This window comes from Gouania willdenowi, unplaced genomic scaffold, assembly GCF_900634775.1.
Source record: "Gouania willdenowi unplaced genomic scaffold, fGouWil2.1 scaffold_198_arrow_ctg1, whole genome shotgun sequence".
Classification (NCBI taxonomy): domain Eukaryota; kingdom Metazoa; phylum Chordata; class Actinopteri; order Blenniiformes; family Gobiesocidae; genus Gouania; species Gouania willdenowi.
In genome coordinates, this window is record NW_021144949.1 from 686 (window position 1) to 18,108 (window position 17,423).

The window sequence follows — 17,423 nt, forward strand, 5'->3', positions numbered from 1 at the left end:
TTCCCTGTTCCTTTACCCCTCATCCAGGTGTAACACTGCCCTCTCTTTTTATATCCTCCCTTTAATAAAGTGTTTCTGAGGGAGGGCTGGTGATGGTCACAATTATACAATAAAATAATATCATTTATTTAATTGCAATAATAAAATATGCTTTGTTGACCTTTGACTGAAGTGCTTAATGACAAAAAAGTACATTATGACTGGAACTGATGTTCTATGAAGCACTTCCTCCTAACGTACGTGTGTGTGTGTGTGTGTGTGTGTGTGTGTGTGTGTGTGTGTCTAAAGGTGTTCCACGCTGCACTACGACTCTGACCTTCCTCCAACCTCCATCATCATCACCTTTCACAACGAGGCGCGCTCAACGCTGCTTCGCACCGTTAAAAGGTAAACACGCTCCTCGCCATCATCGGCACCCCCACCCTCAGATTTAACACCTCGCCAACGCAGGCCGTCCACGTTTAGCTGCTGCTGGAGACGCTCAGCTGCCAGAATTTAACACATGCACACTCCTCCAGGCTTTGGCCCCAGTTCAGCTCATTATAGCAGTCAGTCAGCAGGGAGCAGCTCCATCTCCTCACTATTACAGCGTGCGTGTGTGTTAGTGGTGTGTGTGTGTGTTTGTCCTCCCCCTCAGCCCTTCTCAAAGCTCTGCAGTTTTCAACCAATTAAAAGTCAATCTGTCTCCCTGGGCCATCCTGCTCATCTTGGCGCGCTCCCTGTGTAGAGGTGTGTGTGTGTGCGTGTGTGTGTGTGTGTGTTTTACACAAGGTTATTTGTGAGTACTCAACGCAGTTTCCTGCGTAGAGTTGCTGAGTCACTATCTCTCTGGTGATGTGGTACACGTTGAGTCAAAGTTAAACAGTCATAGTCGTAACCTCCCATGTGTCGCTGACGCGTGAAAAAAGAGAAAACTCTAATTGTAGACTTTTTGAAAGCTTTTCATCTGCTGCTCGTCGATATTTAATCAGAGTCTGAGAGGACGATTGATTTGTTCTTCAGACGAGTCAGACGCACACACTGGTTTAGTCTGAATCTAGTCTGGCTTCTGATTGGTTGCTCTGTGTGTGTGTGTCAAAATTTCCCAAATTGTGTTTCAGAGTACCTTACTGTTGTATAAACCAGTTTAACCAAATATAAACCACTATAAAACCAGTATAAACTTGTAAAAACCACTATAAAACCTGTATAAACCAATATAAACCACTATAAAACCACTATAAAACCAGTATAAACCACTATAAAACCAGTATAAACCACTATAAAACCAGTATAAACCAATATAAACCACTATAAAACCAATATAAACCACTATAAAACCAGTATAAACCACTATAAAACCAGTATAAACCACTATAAAACCTGTATAAACCAATATAAACCACTATAAAACCAGTAAAAACCACTATAAAACCTGTATAAACCACTATAAAACCTGTATAAACCAATATAAACCACTATAAAACCAGTATAAACCACTATAAAACCAGTATAAATCACTATAAAACCTGTATAAACCTATATAAACCACTATAAAACCAATATAAACCACTATAAAACCAGTATAAACCACTATAAAACCAGTATAAACCACTATAAAACCACTATAAACCACTATAAAACCACTATGAAACCACTATAAAACCAGTAAAAACCACTATAAAACCACTATAAAACCAGTGTATAAACCAGTATAAACCACTATAAAACCACTATAAAACAGTGTATAAACCAGTATAAACCACTATAAAACCACTATAAAACCAGTGTATAAACCAGTATAAACCACTATAAAACCACTATAAAACCAGTATAAAACCAGTATAAAGCCAGTGTATAAACCAGTATAAACCACTATAAAACCAGTAAAAACCACTATAAAACCAGTGTATAAACCAGTATAAACCACTATAAAACCACTATAAAACAGTGTATAAACCAGTATAAACCACTATAAACCACTATAAAACCAGTATAAAACCAGTAAAAACCACTATAAAACCAGTGTATAAACCAGTATAAACCACTATAAAACCACTATAAAACAGTGTATAAACCAGTATAAACCACTATAAAACCAGTGTATAAACCAGTATAAACCACTATAAAACCAGTATAAACCACTATAAAACCAGTATAAACCACTATAAAACCACTAAAAACCACTATAAAACCAGTAAAAACCACTATAAAACCACTATAAAACCAGTATAGACCACTATAAAACCAGTATAAACCACTATAAAACCTGTATAAACCAATATAAACCACTATAAAACCAATATAAACCACTATAAAACCAGTATAAACCACTATAAAACCACTATGAAACCACTATAAAACCAGTATAGACCACTATAAAACCAGTATAAACCACTATAAAACCTGTATAAACCAATATAAACCACTATAAAACCAATATAAACCACTATAAAACCAGTGAAAACCACTATAAAACCAGTGTATAAACCACTATAAAACCAGTAAAAACCAGTATAAAACCAGTATAAACCACTATAAAACCAGTAAAAACCACTTTAAAACCAGTGTATAAACCAGTATAAACCACTATAAAACAGTATAAACCTGCATTTCAGTATTAATTTGCAGTCACAGAATAACACGATCACCAAATTAACCTTTACACTTAGAACAAGATGAATTATGGGTAGAATTAGAACTAGTTTGTCAAACTTTTTCAATGTTCAGTCATTTGTTATGTGTAAATGTGTGATGTCACAAATAAAGTAATTACTTTATTGATCTGATTTATTGATCTGATTCATTGATCTGATTGATTGATCTGATTGATCACCGTCAGCTGACTTCTCTCATTCTGCCCTCGTTAAACAGATGAAAGAAGTAACTCTGAGGTTAAATTCATGTTTGGTTCACCTGCACCGTGTGTGTGTGTGTGTGTGTGTGTGTGTGTGTGTGTGCGTGCGCGTGTGTGTGTGAGTGTGCGTGTGTGTGTGTGTCTGTGCGTGTCTGTGTGCGTGTGCGTGTGTGTGCGTGTGTGTGTTTGTGCGTGTGTGCATGCGTGCGTGTGTGTGTGTGTGTGTGATTGTGTGTGTGCATCTGTGTATGTCCTTGCGTGCGTGCGTGTCTGTGTGTGTGTGTGCGTGTGTCTGTGTGTGTGCGTGCGTGTGTGTGTGTGCGTGCGTGTCTGTGTGTGTGTGTGTGTGTGATTGTGTGTGTGCGTGCGTGCGTGTGCGTGTGTGCGTGTGCGTGTGTGCGTGTGTGTGTGTGTCCTCTCTCTAGGATTAGCTCATGCTCCGTGTCGTATTTTCACGCTCTGTGTTTTGTTCGCTGATCCTCGTTCACACTCTGTTACGTCTCGCTGCTGCCTCCTGATTGGCTGCTGACAGCCTCCCTCTCTCCGCCCTCATGTCTCCATCAGAGCCTCTGACTGCACACAGCATGAAACGGCCTCTGCACAGACTGTCAGAAAGAGTTTGTTTCTACTGTAAATGAAAAAGATGGTTTTACTAGTTTGGTCTAAAACCTTCTAAATGTCCTTATTAATAGATCTATGTTATTATTCTCCATATTCATTTTATTAACTTTTAAAAACCGTTTTACAGCCTGTGTTCCTCCATCTTGAAATCATGTGACTGATGATGTCACACATAGGGCTGCACGATTATGGCCAAAACGATAATCACAATTTTTTGGATCAATATTTTAATCACGATTTATCATGTTAGGAAAAACATCTGTATTTTTATTTAACTACTTTTTAACATATGAACAGTTTAGAGTACAAAAGAAAAACTTTAAACAAGAATAATGATAATTACTATCAAATGTAAATACTGTACACTGTTACAGCGTATAAAGAAATGTGAAAAACATAAACCTACAGGTTTTGAGCAAAAAACCACGAACTCGTCAACATTTCTGGCTTAAGTGTCGGCTGGATGAATTATTAATAACAATCATAACAATAATAAATCAGTTTTATTTAGGACTCTCAAAAGGACTTTTATTCTTAGGATTTGTGTCTTCAACAGTTTGTGATTTACTTTCTAACTTCAGCCACCAGAGCGTGTCAGCGCACTGCTTAAGGGAGAATAAAGGTCCCTTAGGAGAGCTCTTCTTCTCTGCTTTACACATTTGTAAAAACAGTGGAGGATCTCTTTAATGAACAGATCTATTCTTTATATGTCTGTAACAGTGTCAGTAACTACTGACCTTTAATAGATCTAGAACCATTAGAACTAAACTCTGTTATTTTTACAGCAGATAATCATGAGAAAAAAAGTGGTAAAACTGAAGGAATTTATAACAGTTATACAGCAGACGACTTCAGGTGCGTGTGCATGTGTGCATGTGTGTGTGTGTGTTTGTAAACCTCAGACAAACACTCTGATTGCAGCTGATGGAGGAAGGATTCGCCCACACATCGTCTCTGAGCTACGAACACAAAACGTCTGCGAGTCCAACACTTCCTCACAAACACAAAATAAAGTCTCTGCATCCAAGATTTTAAATTCATTGTTTTTTGCCTATTTTTGTGTCATTTTAGAAGTTTTTCCAACAGTCTGTGCAGCGGTTGTTTCATATTTATTCCAAACTTTGTTTCCTTTGACATGAGAAGAACAAATTTACAAAAATTAAAGAAAAACACGTAACACCACAAAATCATTCTAAAACAACTGCAAATATACACAAAAATACGCAAACCCGCAAAATAAACCAAACAGCAAAAATATACAAAATTTCACAAAAAATGAAATAAAAATACACAAAACATACAAAGCAACAGTGAAAATACAAAAATTCACACAAAAACTACAAAATATTGCAAAATAAAAAAAAAAAAAAAACATAAAATTACTCCCCAAAAAATATGACAAAATAATATTCACATAAATACGTAAAACCACAAAATGTACAAAAACACTGCAAAAATTAACAGAATTTCACAAAAATGAAAGAAAAAAATGCAAAATATCCAAAGTCACACCCAAAAAACTAACAATTACAGAAAAATACACCAAACCAGAATAAAATTACATCAAATATTGCCCAAAATGCACAAGACGACTAACAACATTTTGTGTATTTGTTGCAGTTGTTTTGCATCCTTTAGATATTTCATATTTCCTTCAAACTGTTTGCTTTTTAAATTCTAACCCACGGCTCGTTGTGTGAAATGAATCCCTAAAGATGATTGGTTATCAGAGCCTGTGCAGAGCTCGTGATGATGTCACACTCTTTAGATCCATGTGGGACGCAAACCTCTGCCCGTCTGAGCTCAGGGTGTGAGGGAGTGAGCTCAGTGCCACACGGCGTTGGATACAAAGCTCAGCCTGAGGTGATGAAACTCTGCTCTGAAAGTGATACGTTACGTTATGAGGACCAGACGAGAGGAGAGCGTCTATGTCTGACCTGATAGCATCCTCTGTGAGCGGGAGATAACCTCAGCGCTCTGTGTGTGTGTGTGTGTGTGTGTGTGTGTGTGTGTGTGTGTGTGTGTGTGTGTGTGTGTGTGTGCGCGCGCGCGCGCGCGTAGTTCCATAAATATTTTTTCCTAACGTAAAGGTGTATTAATGATTACTGTAAACAGCTAGCTTACCTGCCTTTTTTGACGTAGTTAAGGCCAACATTAATTTGGTTAAAAAATGTGTTCATGTGTTACATACAGTATGTATTGCTTTGAATTTTCTTTAATTGTGAGTCATTTTGCCTTTGTGGTATTTCCTTATTTTTTATATGTTTTTGTTATTTTGTGAATTTCTTTGAGTCGAGTTGTCTGTGTATTTAAGGGAGCTTAAATAGCAGCATCATTGGTCCTCACCGTGCAGCATCATTGGTCCTCACCGTGCAGCATCATTGGTCCTCACCGTGCAGCATCATTGGTCCTCGCCATGCAGCATCATTGGTCCTCACCGTGCAGCATCATTGGTCCTCACCGTGCAGCATCATTGGTCCTCACCGTGCAGCATCATTGGTCCTCACCGTGCAGCATCATTGGTCCTCACCGTGCAGCATCATTGGTCCTCACCATGCACATTTGAAACACACCAGTCATGTTTTCATGACTCACCATGGTCTGTTGATGCTACCATATATATAGAGATAATCCAACATGCTTTAATACACACGTTAATGGGTTTAGATTTGCATATAATAATAATATCCAATATGATTATATAAACGTCTTACCGTTCTAAAGTGCATCACAAACTGTCTAATTTGCTCTAGCTCCATTGGCTGCAATAGAAAACTGATCACTTCCTGGAACTATTGAGGCTCCATGAGCCGCCATTGCTGTAAAAAAACCAAACCATTAGAGTGAACGGAGTAGTCACACCTCTCTCTATACGGCTCTGATACTGACTACACCAGTCACCATGATCACTAGTCACACTGTAACACCAACTGGTACAAGCACTCAAAGTTGGATCATGGATGATGATGTTGGATGATGACTGATAGAAGATGGATGATGGTGGATGATGGAACATTCAACCTCGTTATAACTGGTGACGTTGGAATCTTTACACCCATGACGTTTGGGTTGGATGATGAATTGATGCATCCTGCTGCACATTTTCTCACTGTATTTTTATTTATAACAGTAAACACAGAGGAGTTATCAGTCACAGGATAACATGATGACCAGTTTGACCCTAACAGCAGCTGCTCTGAGTACTCAGTGGACACACACACGAACACACACACACACACACACACACAAAATCCTAACGTGAGGCAGATGTTGTTTTTTTCCCAGATACCTCAGCACATCGTTCTGACCTTCTGTTTTTCCTGCTCCGTAATTAAAAACACGACATTTTCCTCATTTCCTGGAGAAAAATGTATTTTTAATGTTTCGTCTCCTTTAATGAAACGATGGCGTTTCACTGCATTTTCATAGTCACACGTTCACAGGCTGACATTTACAGTAGGACGTGCTGTGAGTCCTAATGTGTTCACCTGTGTGTGTGTGTGTGTGTGTGTGTGTGTGTGCTTTTTGTGTGTTTGCAGTGTTTTAAACAGAACTCCACTTCACCTGATTAACGAGATCATCCTAGTGGACGACTTCAGCGACGATGGTGAGCCACACGCACACACACACACACACGCATAAGCCACTTCACTGCACACTGTGTTACACTGACATGTTTCTATTGGTTCTATTGGATGATTCTCTACAGGAAGTGACTGCCAGCTTCTCACCAAACTACCCAAAGTCAAATGTCTTCACAACACCAGGAGAGAAGGTACGTACAGAACGCCACAGGTTAACCTGCAGGGGGTGACTCAGCAAATTGTGTGACGAAAAAAGTTCATTATGCTAAACAAGATAAATGTGCGTAACGACAAAATGGTGCATTAAAAATATACATTATGACTAAAATGTGCTTTATGAGAAGAATATATATTTTGTCGCATGATTTTTTTTACTGGTATGGTGGCCTTTATTGTAGTGGTTTATTGTAATATTACACCACACCAGATACACACCTAGAAAAGGACCAATCATCATCTAACCACTAAACTCTGGCTGACCTCAAACTGGTAGATATTTGGAGGGAATAGCATAAAACACTACGTGAGTACTCGTTCTATTCACATGCTCATAATAGTTTGTTTTTCTTATTCATCGTGAAAAAATCCACCTTGTAGATTCTTATGAATACCTAGATATGACTCACTCAGACCCACACTCCTCTTATGATCCATATGGCTCTGGAAGAATATCTCAAGGGGTTTAAGACTGTGGCTATTTCTCACACACCTACTCAATGACGCAGACTTTGTCAAACAAATCCAGAACAATTTTACCAGCGTTTTCAGCATAATAATGGGACTGCCTCACTGTCCATTGTCTGGGAATCCTTAAAGACTTACTTACGAGGTGAAAACTCTAAGCTATGCATCATGAAAAAAGAAGCAGCGTCTGTTAAAAACCAAGACGCTTGAATCAGAGATTAAGATCCTGAGAAGGAACATTTTCAGAGTCAAATGAGGAGACCATCAACCCTCTATATAACATAAAGATCTAGCATGACATGCTAACCATGACATGGCTAAAAACGCTATGGCGAGAACTAGATGACAATATTATGAACATGGGGACAAATGTGGAAAATATTTAGCCTGGCAGATCCGGAAAGAGGATAGTTCAAGATGTATCCCCTTAATTAAGGACCAAAGCAGGTGCTACTATAGTCCATGAACCTAAACTAATTAATGAGGTCTTTAGGGACTTCTATGTGGAGTTAATACTCCTCTCAAGATGTGGATAGTTGTAAAATTGATCATTTTTTTGGAGGGAATTGCGGTGCCGGCAATGGCTGAGGGGACACGGGACGATCTGGAGGTAGAGATCAGTAATCAGGAAGTTCAGAACGCAATAGGGAAGCTTTCGGGCGGTAAATCACCAGGGCCAGATGCTTCCCCATGGACTTTTACAACAGCTTTGCATCAGATCTTATTACGCCACTAACGAGCCTGTTCAGACATGCAATGAGATTAACCAGCTAACCAAAACATTAGAACAGGCCGTGGTCATAGTATTGCCGAAGCCAGGCAAGGAACCAAAACTGTGCAGTACCTATAGATCTATTTCTCTCCTGTCATCTGAATGTAAGATATTTTACTAAGGTTATAGCCTCTAGATTAGAAAATGTATTGCTTAATCTTATAAATAAGGATCAGGCCGGCTTCATTAAAATCGCTTTTCCTCCGACAACATTTGTTAAATTTCTAATTATAATTAACACCCCTGTAGTTGCCCTTTCATTGGATGCTGAAGAGGCATTTGATCGCCTTGAGTGGCCTTTCCTTTTTGCAGCCTTGAAAAAATGAACTTCTGATACTTTATCGCAAACCATCAGAAGTAATTCAGACAAATGCTTATACGGTATATCATCTCTTTTCCTTTGTCTCGGGGTACACGTCAGGGCTGTCCCTTGTCCCCACTGCTTTTTCCTCTGGCTATTGAGCCTTCTGCAACTGCTAAAAGCACATTCTACTATAGAGAGCGTTGTGGTTGAGCAGGAAAAGCACGTCATCTCTCTTTACGCAGATGATATCTTGCTGTACCTGACCGATGCAGCACCATCACTTCCCGCCCACAGTAATGTATTAGAATAATTTGGCCGTATCTCTGGCGATAAAATAAGCTTAGATTAAAGTATATTACCCGTCAATAAGGCTGCTCAACAACTACAAGGGAAGTAACATCCTTTTTCGTTGGGAACCCCATAAGATTTCTTATATGGGAGTGCAGATACCCAATCAATTAGATCGTGTTTTCACTCTCAATTATGACCCCTGCTTAAACAAGTAGAAGTGGACACCAACACCAAAAGCCTTCTTTAAAAAAATGGACGACCAGATTTCTAGATTTGTGTGGAACAGGAAGACTCCAAGAGTTGATCTTAAAACCCTCTGTCGTCCCGCTGATCAGGGAGGGCTTAGCTGCCTGATAGTCAGTTATACTATATCGCTGCCCAATCCAAAGCTTGGGGTCCAAAACTCTGAACACCTCCAGCGTGGAAACAATTGAACAATCTCATGCTACTGAAGTGATGTCAAGTATTCCATTTATTCCCTTTGACCATAGTCTGAAAACTGTGACTAACCGTATAATAAAACATACGGCTAAAATATGGCATGATATCAGAATAAAGTTTCAAAGTGTCCAGAAAATATTTAGAGCTCCCCCATTCCATTTTAACCCTGCTTTACCTTACTGAGAGACGTAATTACAAAGGACTGGTATAACAGATCTATTTAAGCTAGATCGTCTGAAGTCTTTTGAACAACTAAAATCCTCCTACGGCCTTCCTTCAAATCATTTTTTTAAGTTTTTGCAAATCAGGGATTATATCAGAGTGCAGCAGGGAGGGAAGCTTGTTCCTCTGGAAGATTGTCAGATAGACATTATGATACAAGAAAAACATTATCCTCAAGGTTTTCTGTCCTTTGCCTGTAGAGGCTCACATCCCTGATGGAAAATAAAGCTCTCAGTGTAACAATGGAAATAGACATGGGTGAGGATTTCGAGGACGTTGATTGGAACTGATTTGTAGTAACTCTCAGTCATTCTCTTACAACAGTCGACACAAACTATTACAGTCCAACCTCATACACAGAGTTTATTATACACCTGAACGCCTCCATAGGATCAGTAGTAGCGACCCCAGAACACTGCCCTAGGTCTAAAGCTGATCCAGGATCTCTTATACATATGTTTAGAACATGTACTGTACGTCCCTGGAGGCATTATTATTACTATCAGTTCTGGACATCATTACTAAAGTAGTGAGGACGGAGATCCCAACCAACCCAGATTGATATTGGTGGGGGACTGCTCAGTTAGCATCTAACCAGAGGGGCTATACTCATTTTATCAGACTAGCCTTATAGCGGCTAACAAATACATAGCCATTCGTAGGAAAAGTGAGGAGCGACCTGGGGGATCCCTGTGGCTCAATGCTGTCATCACACTTACCTTCTGAAAAGATTATGTTTAACCTCAAGAGGAAGCCATGGTTAATGTGGTTTGTATTGTACGTTTTGTACTGACTGTTTATGTCTGTTTGAAAAACAAATGTAAGTCAATAAACAGTGATTAAAATTGTTTTATCTATATATATATATACATTCTGACTAAATAGTGCTTTATGACAAAATACTGTTGTGGGGAAATATTTGTTCTGCTGAGAATTCTCCAGAAGTCACACGCAATAAATGTCTAATGATATAAAATCAAAATTTGAGCTACAAGAAAAATGTTTATTATGACAACAGTATGTTTTAGAAAAAGAGTTTTTAATGTTTAATTTATGCTTTGAGGTAAATTTTTGTGCAGCTTGTAATCTTGAAACTCTGTGAAATGTGAGGATTCTCCTGAAAACGCTGCTGATTTTATGATGAATCAGCGACTTGTGAGTGTGAGCTAAAAAACAGCCTGTAAGGGTTAATGCTAATCATTGTTCTATAATCCTGTTTCACACTCTTAAATATAGAAAAATATAGAAAACAGAGCAGGAGGAGATCTGTCCATAAGGATTCTATTCTAACACAGAATAAAACAACAAAATACACTAAATTAATCCAAATATTATTAGGGATGGGACTTTTTGTCGACAAAACGACCGACATTCGACACATGCTCCCCTCGACAAAAAAATAGAGTGTCGACATGTCGAGGGGGCGGGGCTTGTGGGATTTCCAGATTCCAAGATTGCATTTTTATTTTTTGGCTTTTAATTTATTACATTTTTGTCCGGCCTCCGTGCGGTCTCAGGTGATAGTGCGCGCGTTGATGATGACGAGTCCGGGCCCGCTAAAAGGGTCTAAACAGGTGGATGCATTGGTTTCATTCTTCGGAGAGGACTATTTCAAGGGGGACACGGTCACATCTGACCATTCTGAAATAGAACGTTACACAAACGAAGAAGGAATATCCACCCAGTCAGGATCCTGCGCTCTGGTGGTCTCTCAATGAGTCCAGATTAAAAACCTGAGCCGTCTGGCAAAGCCTACCTCTGCAATCCCCGCCACATCTGTGCCGGCGGAAAGAGTGTTTTCAGCCGCAGGACTGGTCGTGAATAGACTCCGCAGGTCGCCTTCTACTACCAAACATGTAGACATGCTTCTGTTCTTAACAAAAATTAGGCCGAAATGGTAAGATACCTATATAATTTTATTTTCACTGAGATCTGAGTTGTTGGTGTTAGGCTCCGTCCTTTTCTGTGGTTTAAAAAAAAAAATGGGCACGCTGTTTTTTCGATTTTAATTGTGCTTATTTCACGAGTGATAAACATGTTCATTTAGTTTGTTTTTTTTTATTTGTAAAATAACTTGTTTAGGCTACATGTAGCCTACAAAACTAAATAATAAATGAAACTGGCTGTTTTATTCTGTAAATTCCAAACGGCAAAAGTACGTCTTATGTGTTTGTAACGCTGTTGAATAAACATCTTAAATTTCTCTCTCTCGTTTTTATTATTACTGCTTTAATGGTCAATATTGGACACTAGAGCCATGTTTTTTAGACTAAAATTAACTAGTACAACAGTATAGATTTATTTTCCACCCTCCGCATTGCATGCTGCTCTTTAAAAAAAAGAAAAAAAAAAAAAAGGCCGACAATTCGACAAAAGTCGACACATGGGCCTCGACAATCGATTTCCCAAATCCCGTGTCGTTCCCATCCCTAAATATTATACAAAAATACTTAAAAATTAACCATGACACAAAACAACAACAAAAATACACAGAATGAAAACAAGATTACACAAAATGATGAGAAAAACACACAGAAAGCTCCAAAAACATAAAAAAACAACTACAAATACACAAAATTACTCCAAAAAAAAACTAGTACAAAAAATACTCAAATTAATTAATGAAGCATGAAAGAACAGCAATTACACACAGTGACAAAACATTATACAAAATGACAACAAAGACACACAAAAAGCTTTAAAAACAACAAAGTACACAACTTAATCAAAGTATTATACAAAATTACAGAAAAATACACGTGAGAAGAGCAAAAAATGAACCATAACTTACTAAACAACAACAAAAATACACAGAATGAAAAAAGATTACACAAAATAACAAAAACACATACAAGCAAACACAAATTAGACCAAACTCTTTATTTCCTGTTAATGCTCTGATTGGTCGTTATTCTAATGCTGATGTGAATGTTGACCATGTGACTCTCAGATCTGATACACTCACATGTTTGTGGCTCCGCCTCCTGTGAGAAGAGTTGCCGTCTCTGCATTAAATGAATCAGTAACAGGACTTGTTCCACTGTTCACTGCATTTAGTCAAGTTTCCTCTGTGCACACACACACACCACACACCACAACCACACACACACACACACACACACACACACACACTCATCAGTGAGCTCTTAAAGCTTTATAGCTGCGGGCGTCTGACCCTGATCATCTATTTAATGGCCATAAAAACACTACATGGACACAACACACACACACACACACCACACACACACACACACACACACACACACACACACACACCACACACACACACACTTTACCACTGAAGAAGGACTTCAGTCTTATCCATAAACAAAGAAAGCACCAACTTTGTTGACACTGATTCATTAACAGTATCTGTTCTCATCTATTGGATCTAAGTCTGCATTTGACACGGTAGATCATACAATGTTGTTACACAGATTGTAAACATGGGTTGGACTAAATGTTAAAGTAATGGTTAAGTTCCACTTGGAGGAGTAGAGCAAGTATTTTGTAAACATTGTAAACTTTGAATCTGACAGAATTACCAATGTCCTGTGGGGTTCCTCAGGGATCTGTTCTTGGACCTCTTCTGTTTAGCCTTTATATGCTTCCTTTAGGACACATTTTACAGAACGTAAGGTTGATTATCAGAGCTACGCAGATGACACACAACTATATCTATCACTGAACCCAGATGACTATGGTCCCATTGAGGTGTTGTGTGACTGCTTAGAAAAAGTAAACTGCTGGATGAGTGAAAACTTCCTTCAACTAAACCATGACAAGATGGAGGTGATTGTCTTTGGTAACAATGAAAAGAGGACTGCTGTCAGCAAGTATCTGAGTCTGGATCTTTAGAAGATAAGACCAAGTAAAAAACCTTGGTGTTCTGATTGACTCAGATCTGACATTCAGCATCAGATCAAATCTATCACAAAAACATCTTCTACCACCTAAAGAAACATCTTCTACCACCTAAAGAACATCTCCAGAGTGAAAGGTTTAATGACTCAGATCAGATCAGGATGAAACTGGTCCATGCTTTTATCTCCAGCAGACTGGACTATTGTAATGATCTTCATCAAACATCTACAGCTGGTTCAGAACGCTGCAAGCTCAGGTCTGAACCAGAACAAAGAGGTCAGAACACATTAGTCCAGTTTTAAAGTCTTTACACTGGCTCCCAGTCAGCCTCAGAGGAGACTGTAAAGTTCTGCTGCTGGTTATAAATGTGTGAATGGGTTTGGTCCAGAATACATCAGTGAGATGTTAGTCAGGTATGAACCCAGCAGGTCTCTGAGATCTATGGACACAGGTCGATAGTGGAGCCCAGAGCTCCCCGTAACCATGGTGATGCTGTGTTTAGTTGTATGCTGCCAAGAAGTGGAACAACTGTAGCAGAGCTGAAGTCAGCATCACATGTGAACATTTTTAAATCAAAGTTAAAGGAACTATTTTTCTCTACTGCATATGATTTGTGAGGGAGATAATTGATCATGTTGATGATGTCATGTTGTTGATGATTTGAAATGATTTTACTGATGATTTTAAATTATGTTCTTATTGATTTATAAACTGTTTTCTGTTTCACTTTTTGATCATGTAAAGCACATTGTGTATGAAATGTGCTATACAAATAACATTTGCATTGTCTATATTGGTTTATGTTGATTTATATTGGATTATATTGATTTATACTGGTTGATATTTATTATACTGGTTTATATCGATGTAGAACTGGTTTATATTGGTTTCTATTGATTATACTGGGTTATATTGGTTTCTATTGATTATACTGGTTTATATTGGTTTATATCGATTATACTGGTTTATACTGGTTTATATTGATTTATATTGGTTTATACTGGCTTTTATGGGTTTATAGTGATTCATACTGGTATTTCTCATAAATCTTACATTAAGGAAGGAAGGTTGATGATTGAGTCAGAAAATTGATTCCCTCTGGATTTGGACTTCATTGCTATTATAATATAATATAATTATACTATGTATATAACATATTTTATTACAGGACTTTAATAAACCAGTATAATAATAAGAATGTCAAATCTAATGAAGAAAACCAGGTTAATGCTTAGTTAGCATGCGTGTGTTAGCATGTATGTGTTATTCTGTGTATTTCGTTCCTTTTCTGCATCACTTTAACAGAACAAATTTTAAATGACGCAGAAAAGATTAAATCTGAGAAGAAAAGTATTTATACTATGAACATTAGAAACATTCTAACGGAGAGATTTCAATTAAAAACATGAAGCGTGTACGAGCTAAACGTATTAAATGACAAAGTTAGGAAGTAGTTTGTGTTCAAACAGTGTGACGACATTCATCATTCAATGATCACATGACCAGAGTTACACGCTCATGTGACCTGCACCTCCAAGGTAACTGTGTGTGTGTGTGTGTGTGTGTGTGTGTGTTCACTGGTATAGAACATAAAGCCTTATTGAGGATGAAATGGGATTTTTAATTGGCTGAACTTCGGCCCAGCGGTGCCGCACGAAGCAACTCACAATGTCTCACACACACACACACACACACACTAACAACGCACACACACACTTTGTCTCTGTGTCAAGAAGTATCGATTAGACCATTTAGTCCAAATAGAGGAAAACGTGGACCTCCATCAGGGAAACAGCCTCACACACACACACACACACACAGCTTGGGATTGGCCTGTTAAAAGCTTGTGTCTGATGCTCTAAGAGGTTCCATTGATTTTCCCGTCACTGACCGACTGTCAGGGAGCAGAGACAGGAGCACTTTGCATGTTCTCTCCCTCTCACTGATGACACACACACACCCAGAGGTGAAAGTAATGGATTACAAGTACTCACATTACTGTAATTGAGTTACTTTTTTGGGTATTTTGTACTTTTTTGACAATATTTCTCTGTCAGTAATTTTAATTATACTGAAATAAGTTTTAAAAGACGTAATTTATTACAATTTCTACACCCAACCGTTATTGAGGAAATTATTATTTTTCATTTAAAATGATCAACAGACATTGTGAAACTACAAAAAATGAAATGTCCAGACAACAATCAAATGCATCACATCATAGTTGACCAATCAGATTTAACGTAATGCACAGAACTAAAACAGCATTAATGGAGGTATTTTCTTAGTTTTAGAGTTAATAAATGTATCTATACTTAGTGTCTGAGGATGTATTTATTTTTGAATTGAATTAATTGGTGTTATTTTATTTTTGAAATAATTGTACATTTTGCCTAACCTTTTATTTTATACAGATGTGAAAAATTTGTTCTTTTCCTTTTTAAGTTTCTACATGAGATGTTTACTGTATGTAAGGGAACCGTACCAAGATTTATTATCAAGAATAAACATGGGGGGTGAAATTTAACTAGTAACTTTTACTTTGAGTACTATTTTAATTGAGCTACTTTTTACTGTACTTGAGTACAATTTCCATCCATTAACAGAACTTTTACTTGAGTAGATATATCAGTATTCTTCACTCTTCTGAACCTCTGTTTTGTGTCTTTTAATCTAATTTTGTGATTTTTTGTTGTAATTTTTATCTCTTACTTTTGCTGTGGGTTTGGTGTCTCTTTTGTGGTAGTTTCTTACAGTCTGAATTAGCTTAGCACGTAGCGACCAGTCCCACATGTTTGGGTTAGCTTAGCACGTAGCGACCAGTTTCACATGCATGGGTTAGCTTTACTCTTAGTAACCAGTCCCACATGTTTGGATTAGCTAAGCACGTAGCAACCTGTCCCACATGTTTGGGTTAGCTTTACTCTTAGTAACCAGTCCCACATGTTTGGATTAGCTAAGCACGTAGCGACCAGTCCCACATGCTTGGGTTAGCTTAGCACTTAGCAACCAGTCCCGCATGCTCGTGTTAGCTTAGCACATAGTGAATATTCTCACACGTTTGGGTTAGCTTAGCACTTAGCAAACAGTCCTACATGTTTGGGTTAGCTTAGCAAGTAGCAACCTGTCCCACATGTTTGGGTAAGCTTAGCACGTAGCGACGTAATGTTGGCTCACATGTTGAAGACGTTAGTTGTGTGTCATGTTAGCTTACATGTTTTGAGTCATGTGACATGGCGTCGTGCTGCTAACGTGTGTTCATTGTCAGGTTTGATTCGGTCCAGAGGTTCGCGGCGCCGACGCCGCTGGAGCCAAAGTTCTGGCGTTCCTAGACAGTCACTGTGAGGTGAACAAGGACTGGCTCCCTCCACTGCTGCAGAGGATCCACCAGGTACACACACACACACACACACACACACACACTGCTGATATTAAAGACCTTTGATCTCAATCTGGACTGCAGCGATCGATCCTTAAATCCACCAATGTCACAGATCTGTGTGTGGTGTGTGTGTGTGTGTGTTGTGTGTGTGTGTGTGTGTGTGTGTGTGTGTGTGTGTGTGTGTAAACAGGCACAGTCATCCATCACCGTCTGTCCAATCACTTTATATTTAGATTTAAATATAGGAAGTATTGATCCAGGTAAACACTCTAACTCTGTGGTGTGTTTCTCTGTTTTATTTTGTGGGACCATTTTATGGCAGAACAAAAGTAAAACACTCATGTTAGGAAAATAAAATGACAGTTTTCCTATTTTAAGACTGTGAAGTGTATTATTTAACATTTTTTCGATCATAAATGGGT

The 17,423-nt window shown here is 38.3% G+C and overlaps 1 protein-coding gene across 1 annotated transcript in view; it reads left to right on the forward strand.

Annotated features, from left to right (window-relative positions):
• Positions 1-216: 216 nt before the first annotated feature.
• The window catches only part of LOC114458853 (polypeptide N-acetylgalactosaminyltransferase 14-like), a 33,802-nt gene continuing 16,595 nt past the window's right edge, over positions 217-17,423 (forward strand). The window contains 5 exon segments of the mRNA XM_028441232.1: positions 217-236; positions 289-387; positions 6,997-7,064; positions 7,167-7,252; positions 16,906-17,010. Of these exon segments, the coding sequence (XP_028297033.1) occupies positions 217-236; positions 289-387; positions 6,997-7,064; positions 7,167-7,252; positions 16,906-17,010 (378 nt within the window).